An 18,574-nucleotide genomic window follows, 5' to 3' on the forward strand; every position below is an offset into this window, starting at 1 on the left:
TCTGTGTCTGCTTTAAATTCATTGATCATGTCTTGCACTATTAGCACAATCACTATTGTTATCTAAGAAATTATTTCTGGTTTCATTTTTTTAGATCATCTTTCCTTGCCAGTTCATGTAGTCCAGGTGTTTGAGTGTCAGACTGTTCCATCTTGTTACCCTTTGGGGTTACCTTAGTTAATCTGGAAATCTGATTTTGAGACTTATTTACATGTCTTCTCATTTCAATAGATGCAGCCTGCTGCTCCTTTGCTGAGGCAACGTTTTGCTCACACAGTGGTCTTCAATTCTCAGCAAGCCATGGAGTGACATTTTCTCTGTTCCTTACCAGTTCAGAGTGATAGTCTTCTGGATCCCTGCATTGTCCTGTTGTTTGGGCAGGATTCTGGCTGGGGATTGCTTACATGTGGTATGGTATCCAGGTGTGCCTCTGGTTAGTACCTGCTCTCCTATGTAGCTGTTATCTGGGAGGGCCTTTGGCTGGGGGCTGAGCACCTTAGTTGCTGGTGTGTGGGCAGTCTTCTGGTTAGGTTTTGTGTACCCTTAAGTAATGGTATCAGGGTGGGCCTCTGTTTGTTGTCTGTTAGCCTATGCAGCTCTTTTCCTGAATGAAGGGTCTTTGGCTGGAGCTTGTGGATCCCAAGGCAGTGTTGGGGTGGGCAGTGCCCTGGCTGGCAGTGCCTGCAGCCACACTGCTGTGGTCCACACCCCCTCTCCTGCATTTTCTGCTGATTATTCAATGGAGTGTGTTTGCCTTAAGGCTGTGCTTACTCCCACAGCTCTTAGTATGTTCCCTTCTCTGGAACTTCCCTTTACTGCTCTCTTCTACTGGATTTATGGCCTGTGGTCTTATGAGGTACCTCCCTTGCTCCAGAGGCCCCCCACCGTCCATACAACCCAGGATGTGGCAACTGTCCAAGCCACGGCACATCCCTGATCATGTTGACAGATGAGGAAAACAAATTGACCACTGAGGTCTATGCTGGAAGTAGGTGATGAGGGGAGCCAAACAGTTCACTGGACTTAACGTTTGAAGCAATTTCAAACCCATCTCCCTCAGAAAACCACACCACCAGCCTGGCCTTTCACCAGAGGGTGAGACCACTCTTTCCCTTGTAACCTGAGGTTGCTTAAACTGTTTAAACTTCTCAAGGCATCTGCAACTTGCCCACCCAATCTCTGAGTCTATCTTATGGTGTTCTATCACTCATTCACTGTGGTAGGTGACCCCAGAGACCCTGAAGTGTAGTTATTCTGTGACTTCTGATTTCTGGAGTAGCTCAGTCTTAAATAATAGACCTCTTCCCAAATGGCTTCTGATTATATCACTTCCAAGTATGGTGGACATTGAATTTCTTCTCCACTTCTAGCCTACCATACAGGAGTCACTTAGACAGTAAAGCTTGTATTTGGGCTTTTCTTTGGTCCATTGTTTCTCCTAGGGGCTGTCAACCTTCACTGTGTTTACCTTCTATTTGTAGAAATGGACCCTCTCCTGAGAGCCAGGGTTAGAATTCTGGGCTGCTTTATTTCTCTGCGTTGTTTTCAGTTTCTCTGATTTCTCATTTTTTTCCTGTTGACTCTTTCTTGATTTCCAGAATGCTACTTATTTTTCTCTTACCATAGTTTTTGTTTTCTAGGTGTCTCAATTCAAGGTTCTAGAGAGAGTCTACATCCACAATTTCATTTTTTAAATATTCAAATCTATGATTTTATCATAAAAATCAAGAGTGTTATTTATACTGATGTCTTCCTGTTTAAAAATAGTATACTATATTGGTATAGTGTTTAAAAGTCCCAACCCATTTCCTCAAACCTCCCATCTGTGAATCTTGGTTATTCTTTGTACTTTGTTTTAGAAAAATTCAGTGACATGTATTATATCATCAAGAGTTATTTAGAATTAATTGTTTGTTTAGGGTATTTTGATTCTCACTTCAAGTTATTTCCTCACATATTGTTTTATCTCTATTAAATTGTCATTTGCTGAGGTTGACCTTTGTGCATTTTTGAGGAAATTAGATGGCATAATTTCTAAGACCCTCTTACTTAAGTATGTCTTTCTTTTATCAACTCAAGTGAGCAGAAGTTTGAACTCTTGCTTTACAAGTATTTTGTTTGCTCCCTCTCTTAAAACTGTGAACACTGAGAACACATGACTCTGGCAGGCTCTGACTTTTAATATTAAAAAGGAAAGATTTGAGTCTACACTGCCTTTTCTCCATTTATTGGCAACTCTTCTGTTTTTTCTGTTTAGTTATAACATTTTTCTTATATCCTTAAAATTAGAATGTTTCTTGTTCTCTTCAATAATTTTGGCAAATAGTGAGGACATTTAGGACATAGATTTAGATCTTTCATGGCCCATGAAAATTTCCTTCTGTTTATGCTTTTTTAAAAATTCTGTTCCTTGTTCATTATTTCACCAATTTTCTGTATTGAATCTCCACCTTTCTTTAGCATATGTGTCCTTCTTCCTCTGTTTTTTTTTTTTCCTACTCCAAATCACCCATGGCAAATTAGAATACCTCTGATATCTCTGTTCTGTACAATGAACTCTTAAAGGATCATTGAAAAACAATTGAAAACGTCCAGGTTGCCTCAGGGAGCATTTGCACCGGTGGGAGTTGAGGAACATTTTCACCTGCCCCACTCTTTTTTTTTGTTTCTTCAGCTTTAATTGAGTTTATTGGTACATTTTAGGGATGCAGTACAGTTACATTCATTGTTGGGATCTTGTACCTCTACATGACAAGTCTTGATTCTCATTTTTTCCCCTTACCCCTGCCCTCCCTTCACCTCCTCCTCCCCAACTACACTTTATTTTCATCTTTTCATTATCTCACATTTGTTCTTTTCCCTTATTACCCTTCCCCTACCCATCCCACCTTCCCTACACCTTTAGCTCCTTTCTTCCCATTTCTAAATGTCACCTGCCCCACTCTTATCAGTCACCAAGACACAAGGCTCCAGTGTGAATGAAAATAGCTACTTTTCATTAATGCAAAATCCCAAATTCTAAGTTTTGAAGATATTCAATCTATATGATTTTTATCATATTACTAAGGAGAAAAGTGAAAAACCTTAATAACTACAAAAATATACACATGATTAGAAAATTCAAGCCTTTTAATGAGACCAAAGAAACAAACAAAAAACTTCCCTCTTTACACATTCCCATCCCTGACACTGGCAGCCACTTCCAGAAAAGATAAATTGTTCAGTAACCATGCTATAGCCTATATATGCACATATATACATAATATAGACTGTATGTACACGCATGCACATATGCACACACATCTATTTTTAAAACATTTATCTAAAAGATCTCACTGGGTATGAATTACCCATACTTATTTTACTTATCTCCAGAGGAGACAGTTCTGTATCAGTTCCTGTCAGCCCCTTTCCTTTCAATGACTGCATTTTATTACATGGGTCAGATAGTGAATTTATGATATTTCCAGGCTAAACAGCCTCTGTCACAGATATTCAGCTCTTTCGTGTAGCAGGAAAGCAGCCATTATACAATAGATGGACAAGTGCGTGTGGCTATATCCCAGTAGAACTTTAATTATGGACACTAAATTCTGATTTTTTTTTTTTTGTAATTTTCACATGTCGTCAAAGAGCATCCTTTTCTCCCACCAATTTAAAAATTGCTGTTAGGCTGTATGAAAGCAGGCCAGATTTGGCTTGCAGGCCAGAGTTTGATAACCTTTGATTTAGTGGATAATAATTCCAATTAAGTGATAAACACTTCTTTTAGGTATTTTGTGCAATATCATATATTTTCAAGAAATCTTAGAAGCTAGCATGTTTGTATGTTAAATATGAAAAAAATATTAAAGCTTCTCACACATTGCAAAGAGTTTTCAAGATAACCTGAAATTAGGCTCTTAAACATTGCAACAATTTATTACCACTCCACAGTCACAGAGGAGAAGCTCAATAAAGATTTAGGGAATAAATTGGTAAAAAAAATCTGTATTATAAAAGAAATCACATTAGAAATGATGTCCACATGTTGGTATATTTATCACTAAATATTTTTATAAACCTTTGTAATCATGGTTTGCAACCAGTCATAGCACAGAACTTGAATTTTTATTGAGAGGCAACAGTAGGGTGTATCTTTAATGAAGAATTCAAATTTCTGCTGTTTATAAGATTTTGAAATGAGCTGGGCATGGTGTTGCAAGCCTGTAATCCCAGCACTCTGGGAGGCTGAGGCAGGAGTATCCCATAGTTAAGCCCATCCTGGGCAATTGAGTGACTTAGTGAAACTCCGTCTCAAAAATAAACCAATAAAAAAGGGCTGGGAATGTGGAGATGTAGTTCAATGGAAAGTCCCTGGGTCCAATCCCCAGTACCAAAAATAAAAAGCGTTAACCAGCAGCAGCCTGAGTTCCCTGGGATGAAGCTGCTGTTGTACCTGTGTTGGCTGTGTGTGCTGTATGTGACCCCCTCTCTGTCCTGACTCCCTAGGTTCATCCCAGAGCCCTGGTCAACCTGCAGCTCCACATGCGGCCAGGGCGTGCAGGTGCGCACTGTGAGGTGCCGCGTGCTCCTGGCCTTTGCGCGCACTGAGGCTGAACTACCTGAGGATGAGTGTGAGGGCCCCCAGCCACCCACCGAGCGGCCTTGCCTGCTTCAGGCCTGTCCTGGGAGCCCTGAACCCCGAGAGCCCAACAGCTCCATCCCCCAGCTGGACAGCACAGGGACCTATGCCTGGGAGTATGCCGGCTTTACCTCCTGCACAGCCACCTGCCTGGGAGGTAGGTGACTCTCACTCAGGATTGTGGTGTCCTGCACTGTGAGGATTTGGAGGCACTGTTAAGCAGGCACATCAGGCATGCAAGTCTGCAGGAGGTGAAATTATCCAATAATTGAAAACCATGCCTTTTCTTTATGTTTTGTAGTTATTTTGAAAAGTAGGTAAAGGATAGTGGGATTATATCCTGACCCTCCTCCCCCAAAAGCTCCATTGGCTTGAGGATCTGTATGAGGTGGGAAGAGGTCATTGGTTAGTGTGAAATAGATGGGCAAAAGCAAAATGGATATGATGAGAGATCAGTCTTACAGATAGAGAACTCCAGGAATCACCCTGGCTGATGCCACTGTTAGTGAAATGTCCTCCCTGGAAAGTAGAATTTAGGTTTAGACCCCGTACCTGTGCCATGCCCAAGAGCTGTGCAGAGCCAACTGGTCACCAGTATTCCTGTTGGTGTATACATGGGTGTCATGCACAGCCAGGAGCTGGTGAGGACTTGAAAATGATTATACAGCCAGGTGGCCCCCAGAGGGTGAGACGTATGACCTCAGGATTATTTAAGCATTATACAATCTGAAGGGAGTGGGTGAATAGGGAACAGGAGTCCTGGTTCTGCTGGAAGTTAAAAGAGAACATCCATAGGAAAGCTAGATGGCGTGGTTCCCCCAGCAATCTGGCCTAATCTAGTGCCTCTTGTCTGGTTCCTGACTGCTTATATTCCTAGGAGTAGATAGCATGATTCACTGTGAACCCAGGAAGATTGGGCTTTCTTTGCTGCTCCTTGGATGTTTTGGCCTTGTACCTGTCAGAAGTGCTACTCAGTATTCAGGTGGGAAGTGCATTCTGATGGGCTGTTTTGTATCTGGGTCGCATTTTTACAAATCTTAACAGAGCTCAATTTGCTATCATTCATTGCTCAGTTATGTAGCAACTTATCCTTGGAGGGTGTAAATTCCTGCTTAATCCTGAAATAACATTGAAGTGAAACTTGATCACTCACTAACCCTAATTGTACAGATGAGGAAACAGAAAGGTCATCACTATTCTAAAATGAAAATGAGCAACTTAATTTTCATTCTTTAGAGAGGATTGGTTGAACTATAAGTGAATATTATGTTTCTTAATTTTTCAGATGTTATGTTTTTAATTTCTTGGGTTCAAGCTTAAAATTTCTTTATAAGTGAAAAACAAACTTCTATGAAAATAAAGATTTATAATCAAAAGTTGTTACAGAAGCTGGGAATTAGGTCCCTACTCTTTGTTAGACACCCCCAGTCTCCTTGCCATGTTCTGTGCTAAATACCAGGGAAAATGACTAAGGAAAGTCTTTGCTTTGGTGTAGCACAACTTTCCCTTAGTGTATCTGGGTTTTACTGTCTCCCCACATTGCTTAGAAACAGTAGAACTTGCCTGAGATCTATTGTATTGTGGTTCTGGAAGATGATTTTTGTGCAGGTTGTGAGTGTGGCTTTTAACCCTAACCCTGGATCCCCCTGCATAGAGGATAAGTCTGCAGTGACTAACATTCACAGGAAAATGACATTTCCACTGGGTGTGATGGTGCACACCTGTAATCCCAGCACTTGGGGGGCTGAGGCAGGAGGATCGCTGTGAGTTCAAGACCAGCCTGGGCTACATAGTGAGTTCCAGGTCAGTCTCAACTACACAGTGAGACCCTGTCTCAAAAAACCAAAAAAAAAAAAAAAAATGAAAGAAGGAAAATGACATTTCCACAGGCACATAGTTATGTCCTCAGTATTTCAGTATTCCTGGCTGTAGTAGAAAAGTAACATATACAAATTATACTTTGTGAAAAGACCAAATTTTGGTCACATCTTTATATTCTGTGTATATTTATATTTACTTACCTATTTTAATATCATACAGCAAAATAAATCCATTTATTGTCACTATTCATTGCAGAAGGCTGCTTTCACATTCTGGTAGCAACAGAGAATTCTTTTTAAATTCATGAAATTATGAAGGCTCCAGACATATTCAGTTTCTAGTTCCCAAAGTGTGTGTATATAAGTATGCAAGCGTGTGTGTGTGTGTGTGTGTGTGTGTGTGTCTGTGTGTGTGCACGTGCGCGCGCACATGTGCAGGTGCAGGTATGCCTTTTTAGTATCCTCTAGTAATGTTTTATAATTAACTATATCATAAACATTCCTTACCAGAGTTCTTGTGTATTTTATACTTCCTGTTATTAAGACCTTCTTCTTTTATAACCCATATTTTCTAATAGCACAGATTAGTAGTAGATGCTTGGATTTATAAGGTCTGACCCTATTTAAATCTCTGGTCTGCCACTCTCTTTGGACTGTGTTGTTTAAATTTGTAGATGGTTGATTTATTTTTGTAATTGAGAAGACCTCATCTACTTCATTGTCACCAATGGGCCCAGGGTTCTTTTGTTCATTTCATATAGACGTCACAAATAGGCAGATGGTAGCTTGTTTAGTAATAATAACCTTGAGCTTTGGGTACTAGAAGCTCTCAGCTGTTAGTGTTAGCAGCTCTTTGCCACTCTCTGGGCAGCTGGAGCCAGCATCTATGGGCAGCTCCCAGGAGTCCTTTCAGCCACGAGGGGTGGTGGTTCCCAAAGATTTCCTGTTGCTTTCTGCCCTTGGTATTACTAACTCTAGCTGTGGGGTGCTTTAAGTACCAGCAGCCTCTAGTGTTACCTGTTTTTAATGTACCAGCTTAGCCTGCTCTACTCAATATATAAATCAAATAGGCCAAGTATGCCAGCAAAAAGAGACTTTATTAGGGCTTCTGCTGCTGCATAAGGGTTAAATCAGCTAACAAATGGGGAAGGTTGCCTCTAAAGAAAGCCCACAAATGCTCAGACTTTACTTGGTCGTGGAAAGAGGAGGTGCCCCATACAGACTTGTCTGAGGACATCTGCAGAAGAGTGGAGTCACCCAGAGAGGCTGTGGGTGTTGAGTCATCCAAATGAACTTGTCACCAAAGTTTGCTGCAGCCAAAGTCAGTGTCTCCCAGAATGGCCATGTGGCATCTGGTGTAGCCATAGCTCTCTGAGAGGCCAGATGCCACATGTTTGGAGCAGCAGCAGCAGAATGAAAGGAGAAGTACTGCTTGGGGAGCATCTGTTGCTTCTCTCCTGTCTCGTTACTAGGATCAATGAAAAGATTAAATGTGATTTTTAAATAAGTTGATATTGGAGAAGTATTTAATCCTAGTGCCTAGTATATGGTAAATAATAAATGCTAGTAGGATTATTATAATAATAGGATATTTTTCATATTGCAATGCCATTTATTTTTTCTTTTTAAAAAAATTGCCTAAATTATTAAATCCATTATTCTTATACTTTTCCCATCCTTTAAATAAATTCTTCAAGTAAATAATCTGTAATGAATTAAGATTTTATCTTTCCCTTTCCAATAGTTATTTACATTTTGACTCCTACTGCTTTGTGTAGGACTTCAAGAACAATGGTACCTAAATGATATCTTGTATGAATAATGCTAGCCTAGTCTTGGTCCTAGTAGTAGCATGAGTCTATTGTTTCACTTAATTCTACAAACTTCTACAACTTCTATTGCACCTTTCTGTGTGTCACGCACTGACCTGGATAATGGTATGAGTCACTTGTAGCTCTTAGCTTTAGAATTCAAATGAAATGAGGGAAATCTATTACACACACACACACACACACACACACACACACAATTGCAAATAATTGTAGCAATGCAAAAGAAATGTAAGATTCTATGAAAATGCAGATAGAGTGCACTTGTCCCAATTAGGGAAATAAGTGAAAGTCTCTTTAAAAACAATTACCTTGAATTTAATTTTAAGAAATGAAAAATTAATTAAGCAGAAGAAGGTTTGGAGAGAATTTTCAGCAGGTAGAGCATGTGCAAGGCCCTAGGTGACAGGAGATTGTGTGGCACATTCCAGGAACTGGAGAAGCCAGGCACAATTGAAGAACTTAGAATATGACCAGGTTCACTGTGGGATGAGCCAGGGAGAAAGGCAGGACCCGGAAATTAAGGAATAACAGGCTGTGTTGATTTACACCTTTGTCCAGGGTTAATAGGAAACCATTCAAGTCATCAAAGAGGGAATTACATTACCAAATTCTTATTTATTTCAAGACTAATAGTTGTGTCGCAGAGAATGAAGTAGAAAGTGTAAGAACAGATGAAGTGAGATTCATAGTAAGGTATTGCTAGGCTAGGCAGGAGCTTGAACCAAAGAATGAGGTTGCTGGAAAGGACAGGGCATAGCCTGGAGAGATGTTTAGGAGGCAGGAGCAGCTGTGATTAGTGGGTAACCAGAACGAGGTAGCTACTGAGGGCCCCCCACAAGTCTATGCTTCTTTTTTGAGGTGATGAGTGATAGGGTGAGGGGAATAAGTAGTTTAGTTGTGGATAGAGTGGTTTTAAGGGACCCTTAGGCATCCAAATGGAGGTATTCTATAGGCAGTGAGAAGAGTGAGCCTGCGGGAAGTAGAAAGACTAGAACAGGAAATGTGCAGTCATGAGCCTCTGTGTATGGAGACCTAGAAGCTGGGGGCCGGGGAGTGCTGAGAATTTTCAGGATTAGAATACCTGGGAGGAGTGAGAAATGTATAAGTGCTAAGGAAATGTCACACTTAATGGTTGGATAGAAGAAATGGAGTTGCAAAGGGTTACAAAAAGAGAAGGTCAGCAAAACAGGAGGAAAACAAGGTGTGGTATGGTAAAAACCAAGGTCAGCCATGCTGTGTGCCACTCAAGAGGCAGAAGATTCAGAATGGACACCACATTCAACCATGTGAAGCCATTGATGGCCAGGGTCATTTCAGTGGAGGAGCAGAGCAGGAGGCCAGATTTGAAAGAGTTGAGGAAAAAGTGATAGAGGACAAATGAAGATGAGTAGAATAGATTTTCTGTTGCAAAACTTGGCCATGGTAAAGAAAACAGATGACAAAACACCACTGTGGGTTAAGGGGAAGCTGCGTGGCTCTGATTTACTGTCAGTTTTGGATACATTTAACAGACCTTGGCAGAGCTCAGGAATGAAAGTGAGAGACAAAGCAATCCACAGGTTTTTCAAGAAGTGGAAGAGGATGAAACCCAAAGCAGGGAGCCATCTCAAACAGTTGGAGAGACAGTAATGTGTACAATGGTTATGAGAGGAGATGGATCTAAGTTTATAAAAGGAGAATCCTATCGGCTTGTTTCGTGTGTGTGTGTGTGTGTGTGTGTGTGTGTGTGTGTGTGTGAATATTTGCTGAGAGTGACTGGGTAGTGCAAGGACTGCAGGTCATAATGTATTGTTTATCATGCTGCTGCTGACAGTGTGCTAGTCAGCTAGTATTTAGGATTTTATCTGTGTGTGTGTGAGAGATATTGATACATGTAGGTCCGCTCTCTTTGGCATGGTGGAATACGTGAATACCTTCCTATAAGTGGTAAAACAGGAATCCAAACAATACAGAATACTCACTTTAGGCTTATTTAGACACCTTCCCTGTGGAGATGTGTCCCTGGCACGGTACATTAGCAATCACTGATTTGTCCCCTCCAAATCATGACAGGCCTCGAGCTGTAGTGTTTTCCAGCTACTTTTGATATAATTGGTCACTTCCTCTCAGGCCCTAGTGATGTTTATGATGGCCTTTCTGAGGCCACATGGCTTTCAACAATCCTTAATCTTTACCAGCTGTCTTTGCAACTTGTTCCTAAAAAGAACTCACCTCTTTGGAGGGTTGTAAAACTTGCATGTTTGGTGAAGCATGATACTATTCTTTGGCACTTCACTGGGCCTGTAACATATTATGCTTCTCCTCTTTTTTATTGCTGGGCATTAACAGTAATACCTACTCCGTCATACTGGCTGATCTATAGGACTTTCAATACTGTAAATTGAACCCAGGGAGCACTGGTCTATTACCAGGCCTTTATCCAGCCTAGGCTGGATTCAAACTTATGATCCTCTTGCCTCAGCCTCCTACGTAGCTGGGATTATAGGCATGTGCCCCCATATCGAGAAAAATATATATTAACTCTTCTTTTAATATGGTCCTAGGCATATATTGCCATGTGTGTATTTGATATTTTGAACTAGTTAAGACTAATTTACAAACAACAGAAACACAATTCAAATGAACCTAAATCAGTAAAAGGGAATGTATTAATTTATTCATTGGCACAACTTTCCCTCACAGTGTGCCTTTAACCCTGTAATCATTAATTTATTTGTTGATGGAGTCTTTGAATACACATATATATGTAATCATGTGCTACTGTATATACAACAGTGGTTGTATCACCTAGTGACATTATAGCTCTCTTAGTTTATATAAGGACACTGAATATAAGGTTCACACAATACTACGTTACGCATTGATGCATTTCTCAGAATATATCCTTATCAGTAAGTGGCACATTACTGTGTATATATTTGCTAAAATACCAAGCTCTTTTATCCCAAGTCTGCAAAAGACAAATTTGAAGTTAAGGATGTTGCCTTTTGCTGCAAAAAGGAATTTATTAGAGAATTATTCTGCAGTTTAAATACTGATTTAATTTATAGGTTCTAAGTGCATAATTGCAATTATGTTATGAGTAAATTTGTCCATAAGATGAAATAAACTTGTTTTTATAATTTTCACCCTTTTAACTTTCTTTAGACAGTTGTTTGATCAAACCTCTGGAATAGGAGGTATCAAAGTCATATTTAGAACCAACATGTAGCATGGGAAATATTATGTAGCCATCTTTAGAAAGTACACACTCTCAAAAAGTATTCCAATTTATCTAGTAAATTTTAAATTCTTTTCAGTAAGCTTTCTGTAGGAGATAAAAGTGTATCACAGATATTTTAAAATTCCACAAAAATTGTTAGAATGGTGGTACCTTATAGCCCACCCATCCAGTTTGCAAAAGATATCCCAAAATATTCTTTGGATATATTTTCTAAACAATTTTTTTTTACAAATTAAAATATGTTGGCAAACTGTATTTTTCAGATTACAAAAAAGAATAAAATCTATTAGAAATGTAATTTATCCCCTTGTAAGGTCATTAGGGACTTTTTGCTAAGAACTAGATATATTCATCTTATATTTCACGTTGTCCAGTGTTTACTTAAAAAGCTCAAGGAAGATGCATGCAGATTTAAGCCTGAATCTTGCTTTAGCAGGGAACATAAAATTACAACTGAAGATAGCAAGAAAAAAAATTGTTGGAAAGAACTGAGCATCACAAATATATATTTTATAAGTGGTTTTGGCCCCTTCTCCATTCTGAAAAATACTATAAAATGGTTGATTTGAAACATGGCATTTGGAAAAAGAATTGCAACTTTGTAACATAATGGAATACACATTCTGACATAAAACTGGATACATTTGCATATTTCAAATAGCTTCTATTATGTTTATGTCTCCATGTACCCCCAAAGCCTCATGCAATCATAGGTGGGGTTTTTCAGAGGTGGCTGAATCTAAAGTGTGAGATGCTGGGATTAACAGTTGGTGGTTACTAAATCAGTCCACTGATTGGTTTGGCCCCACCCTAAATCTCATAGCCAGGATAGCATTTAAGAGGCAGAAAAAAAAAAAACCTGCTAAGGTCCCTTGCTTGCTTTAGCACCTTCTGTGCACCATGAAATGTTTCTCTTCTATGATGCCTGTCTGCCATGCCACCCTGCCTTGAAGCCAGATGATTACGGACCAAAACCTCTACAAACTGTGAGCTAAATAAACCTTTCCTCCTTTAACTTTGGGTGTCAGGTATTTTGTCGCAGCAATGAAAGAAAAATAACTAAGACAGACTTTGGTACCAGAGAGGTGAGGTCATTGGTGTAACTACACTTGACCGTGTGGTTCTGGAGCTTTTGGAAATGACTTATGGCAAGAGTTTGGAAAGGTTCAAAGATGCCAGCTGGAAAAAGTAGAACTGGAATGCCTTAGGCAGTTCTTGATGGGAGATTCTGGTCAGAGCTCAAAAGACCAGAAGACTGATAGAATTCCTGCCAGTAAAGAACAGGATTGGGAGGTTTCTGCTGAACAGGACTGCATTGGCTATTGGACTCCAGACGATGTGTTATACCTTGGCAGAAAGTTTGTCTGCATTTTTCTCATGTCCAGAGACTTTGCCTGAGACTAAGATTAAAGGCAGCAGACTAACTAACTAAACTGCAGGAGAAATTTTAAGGCAGTCTAATATTGAGGTAATGGTATGGCTACTGTTGGGATCTTTTAGCTAGATTTATATTGAGAATCAAGATCAAAGAACCAAGTTGAATGATTCAAAATATTTTGAGTTTGGCCAGAAAGAAAGATCCAGTAAAGTTGTGGCCTGCAAAGATGGAAGAGAAGAAAAATTGGTTGCTTAAAACACAAGCAAGTAAAAGCCAAGTATTTCAGAAGAAGACAGCAGAAAAGATGGCCTGAGGACATCACAAGAACCAACAGGACACCAGCCTGTGCAGCCTTAGAGTTACAAAAGTAAAAGATTTTGTTTTAAGAAGAGAGCCCCAGAGCACTGTGTTCCAGAAAGTCAGTGGCCTAGAAAATTTGTTCCTTGAGATTGGGTTCAGAGTGTTTAGCAGTCTAGGCACTGGATCCCTGATCCCTATAACCAAAAAAGTTGGAACCCTGGCTATTGCTCCAGCTGGCGGCAGACTTTGGCATCATCCATATGGTGCTGGTCTTAGGTGCATGCAGAATGCAAGAGTTGTGGGGTGAGGAAGGCTTCCACCCAGATTTTAGAAAAAGATATGAGGGGCCAGGCAGGGTGCCCCTAAAAGGGCGGTGTGTGAAGCTGTGAGTGTGATGCAGAAAGTGCAGTGGAGACCGCAGAAGGTTGGAGAAGCCAGAAACGTGGAACATTTGAGGAAAACTGCAAGGAGGGAGCAGAGCTGGCCCAAGAGAGAAGCCATGGAGCTACCACCACCAGAAGTGACATAGGATCAGAGCCACCCAAGTCCCTTGGAGTTCACATCTTGTCACAGATTGCCTCGGATGCTGCCCGTGGAACTACAGGACATAATGTTTGCCCTGCTGGATTTTGGCTCACTTTCATCATCCCATTCCTTTATGTCCTTTTGGAATGATAATGTTTATCTTGTGCCATTGTATTTTAGAAGTGTTTAACTTTCTTTTCCTTTGTACCGGGGCTCACAGATTAGAGTTTGCCTTAAATCTCAGAGGAGACGTGGAACTTGGTCTTTTTAGCAATGTGGAAACTGTTAGGACATAGGCAACTCTTAAAGATGAACTAGCTACCTTTTGCGTAAAGGAATGTACATGAGTCTTTGCAGGTAAAATGTTACTAGGTCCCCCCCAAAAAAGCCTCATGCAGTCATAGGTAGGGCTCTTTCACAGATGGCTGAATCTACAGTGCACTATTCTGGGATTAACTGTGGTGGATTACTACCTCGGTCCATTGATTGGTTTGGCCCCGCCCTCAGCCTGGTAGCCTAGATAGAGTGTGAAAGAATCAGAAAGAAGCTGCTAAGGCCTCTTGCTTGCTTTACCACCTTCTGCCCACAATGAACTTTTGTCTTCTGCCATGCTACCCTGCCTTGGAGACAGTCAATTATGGACGGAAACCTCTACAAACTGTGAGCTAAATAAGCCTTTCCCCCTTTAACTTTGGTTGTTGAGTATTTTATCTCAGCAACAAGAGAAAAGTAACTAAGATTGTGTTAAAGTTTTTATTGGATTTTTTTGTCAAAAATTTGATTTATATTTCATTCAATTCTGATTTCCAAATAATTCTTTTTCTGTCTCAGCAGACTCAGAGTAGTAATTGAGAGTCTGGGCTTTGGAGTCACACAGATCTGTGTGACTTCAAAGGAGAAATGTGTCTGTGATTGTTCGAATTTGAACAAGAAACCGCTCCTGTTTTGAGAAGCTGTGTTGCATTTTGAAATCCGTAGAGTACAAAAGAAAGATCACTGAGTCAGGGGGCAGGAGATTTATTTTTAGTTTGAATCTATTCATTTTTACTGTCTACACTTCAGTTTCCTTATTCTTAAATTAATAAAGTGGAAATAAGGGTATAATTCCAAACACAAGATTATTGTCTCAAATTATATGCTTGAAAGCACATGGTACACTTTCTCAGTGGGAGGTATCACTATTAATTTTGCTAACATTAGAAATGTTACTAATTGTAACAGTGGACATATTTAGCACACATGCAATGATGTAGAAAAAATGTTATTCCAGGGGTGATAAGAAAATTCTCCTAGGGAAACTGTCACATATGTTGGGAAGGAAAACCTTGAGGATTCCTTTGAGGGATGCCTGGCTCTGGGTACAGTGGAAATGCATACAAGCCTGATGGTGGATGGGCAGTCAGAGCTGCCCCTTGAGTGTTTCAGGATGAAGGTTTTGGGGAAAGCGACAGGAACAACGTTTAAAGGTGCATGAGGGAATACTGGGGACTGGGAGCCATGTTCTATGAAACACACTCTGCATCCCCATGACATAAGCATGAGAGGATGCACTGGCCTGTTTCCTTTCTTTCTTCATCAGTTATTTTATGTCGCTTGCTGCATTTTCTCTCCACACTGCAGGACGTCAGGAAGCCATAGCAGTGTGCTTACACACCCAAACCCAGCAGACGGTCAACGACAGCTTGTGCGACGCAATGCACCGGCCTCCGGCAATGAGCCAGGCCTGTAACACGGATCCCTGCCCTCCCAGGTATGTGGGTCTTGTGCTCCAGGATAACCACACTTCCTTGCAGAAAAATCCTCCTGTGCACAAAGAAATGCAGGCTCAGCCAGGGTGGATCATCAAGGTTGCTTTAGTGCTGCCTCCTCTGGTCAGTCAAGCTCCAGCCGATCCTGCCAGAGTTGTTCACATGCAGCCTCTATGAGCTACAGTCCTCTCAGCCTGACTTTTGATTGCATCAAATCTTAAATGAACATAAGCTGGCCTGCTGCTAAATATCTACAAGGTCAGTGGATCTGCTTTCTTTTGTACCTAGTTTCTTCCTCTAATGACCCATCAGAGAGTCCAGGATCTCATGTTGAGTTAGTATTGGTCTACAGTAAGTGCTTAATCCATATTTATTGAATGGTTGAGTGATCACCTATTTGTTACCTAAGTCATAGTTCCTGTTGACTTGTCCTGGATCTCTCATTGTGAGGTGTCGTGCTGAAGACCCCAAACAACAGAAGTAACTTCTTTTTGGTCTCATTAGTCTAAAAAGATTGACCTTAAAGGTTTAACTTCATTGGTGCCTCAGTTCTTATAAGATCCTGAGGAATTTTATCAGAAAGGAGGTAAAATTTCCCCATGTTGCCCCGAGCCTGGGTCTTGTTGGCTTTAACAGTTGTAAGTTACCATCACTAGCTTGACACACAAGAACTCTTCAGATGTAGCCCCCATCTTTTTCCTCCTGTCCTCTTTACTTTGATTACCTGGCCACTCTTCTGTTCTAAAACTTAGTTACCAAAAGATTCTGAGCCTGTTCCATGCCTTCCTCTCTCTTCCTGGAATCTCTTCCCTGCCTCTTAGTAAATACACAGCCCCTGCAGCCAGGGACTTCCCTTTGCTGAAAGTGAGTTTTCCCATGTCTGGGACTCTGGGGCATTGTGGAAGGTTGCTGTATCCACACTGATCACACCAAAGTCTCATTGGAAAGGGCTGAAATCAAAGGGCTTTTAGGTGAGCTTGTCCTAAGTCTTGTCAAGTATGTCCAGGGCTTCCTGAGCACAGTGAGCACCATCAGCTCTTCCCTGGATTCAGCATCCACGGACGCATACCAATTGTGAATCAAAAATATCCTAGAAATGAGCTGCAGACACAGCTCAGTATAGAGTATGTGCATATGTAAGCCCTTGGTCCTGTCCCCAGTACTGCAAACATACAACAACAAAGAATTTGTGTTTGTGCTGAAGACGTACTGACATTTTTTCTTGTCATTATTCCCTAAGCAGTACAACAGTTTACATAGTAGTTACACTGTATCAAGTACTGTAGTAATCTAGAGATGATGTAAAGTATACTATTAGGGAGGATCACAAGTTTAAATCTTCCTGGGCAACTCAATGAAACTGTCTCAATTTTTTAAAAAATTAAAATATAAAAGGCTGAGGATATAGCTTAGTGATAGAGTACCCCTGAGATCAATCCCCAGTTCCATGGATGGACGGAAGGAAGGACAAAAAAGGAAAGGATGAAAGTACAAAAAGGTGGGGTAAGCTGTTGCAAGACAAACCATTTTATTTCAGGTAATTGAGCATTCATGGGTTTGGGTGTCTGCAAGGGACAGGGGGCATCTTGGCCTTTCCGAGGATGACTGAAATATGACAGCAGTGTTGAGCACCTGTCTTCTTGAAACAAACTTTCATATCTAGAAAAATGACACATATGCTAAATATAGAAACCTCAGGATTCTAAATTATGTATTTAGGTTTTTTTCCGGGCTTCTTTTCTCATTCTAATATTGGAACCACTGACTGGGGTATTTGGGAAGAGCCTGGGTTTCCACTTTCTTCCCGCTGTGATGGAAGCGAGTGACAACCTGTGTGCCCTGGTTGGTAAGTGGCTGGCCAGCTCTGGTCCCTGTGGGTGATGGGCCTGGTGGGAGCACTGAGGCCATTGGGTCATTGCCCTGGGAAGGGACCAAGGTGGCATTTTGTGACACCCCCATGTCTGTGGGGGATGCTATAGAGCCTGAGCCTGGCCCCGCTCTGTAGCCACTGCTTCTGCCTGAGCCCTGGAAGTGCCACTGCCCTCTGCTATGACAGGACCCACACCCTTGGGCCTCCAGAACTAGGAACTAACAGACCTCTTTACTTTGTAAAGTTAGCCAACGTCAGGCATGCTGTCATAGTGACAAAAAATTGACGATGACACGGTCTAGAGTAAGGAGCAAGGGGAGATACAGGGAGTGAAACACAGCTTCACTTCTCAACATATTTTCTTAGGAAACTGGGATCACGAACTGCATTATCTTGTAAACCTTTTCTTTCAAGTTAGATGGGATGTGGCAGGAAATATATATTAAATAATTTCATAAATAAGTGTACAATAAATGCTATAAGGAAAATTAAATCAGCACCTCAAGGGCCAGAATAATACAAGAACCTAAAATAGATTATTGGATGGAATGGGATTAGCGCAGTAGGTCAGAGAAAGCCTCCCTGGGGAGATGTGTAAGTTGAGACCTCAAAGACAAATAGGAATTGGCTGTAAGTTAGAGGAAAGAGTGTTCTGCGCAGAAGGACCTGTGTGTGCAAAGGCCCTCAGGGAAGGAGGAGATCAGTGTGTTCAAGGACAAGGATGGAAAGCTGAGCAGAGTGTTTCTGAGATGAGACGCAGGCAAGGTGAGGGTGAGCCTCTGCAGCTCACCCTGGGGCTCAGTGGGAAGCCATTGGAGGGTTTCTGCAATGAGATGAAAAATCATATTTACTTTCTACAAAGATTACCCAGAGCCTGAAATGAGAACAACAAGGGTACATATGACAAGAGCAATTATATTTTTTAAAAATTACTTTAGGTACCAGCCCATCACAACTCCATCAGTGTCCCCCGATTAAAGCCTGCCTCCACGTGAAACTATAGTTCTTCTTGTTTCCTTTTAGTCACACAGTGCCCAAAAAGTGCTCTTAAGCAAAGTGGCTGAACCTGTTTTTCTCTGTGGCCAAGATGATCATGACATCTCCACCGCGTTTTGCAGAAATGCTCAGAGTGTGTAATGCTGCTCCCTGAACTGTGTCTGCCCTTTGTTCCAGGGCTCCGCAGGGGGTGCTTAAAGGTTCCACAGCTCATCACTGTCCTTTTCCATGCACTATAAAATTTTTTAAAACCATGGG

General features: G+C 41.0%; 1 protein-coding gene across 1 annotated transcript in view; it reads left to right on the plus strand.

Moving 5' to 3' along the window:
- Adamtsl3 (ADAMTS like 3) overlaps nucleotides 1-18,574 on the plus strand; it is a 353,079-nt gene that overhangs the window by 243,341 nt on the left and 91,164 nt on the right. The window contains exon 16 of the mRNA XM_010621186.3: nucleotides 15,323-15,452. Coding sequence (XP_010619488.1) covers nucleotides 15,323-15,452 — 130 coding nt within the window. The remainder of the gene's footprint in view (nucleotides 1-15,322; nucleotides 15,453-18,574) is intronic.

Source organism: Fukomys damarensis, unplaced genomic scaffold, assembly GCF_012274545.1.
Source record: "Fukomys damarensis isolate Sample0158 unplaced genomic scaffold, DMR_v1.0_HiC HiC_scaffold_7, whole genome shotgun sequence".
Lineage (NCBI taxonomy): Eukaryota > Metazoa > Chordata > Mammalia > Rodentia > Bathyergidae > Fukomys > Fukomys damarensis.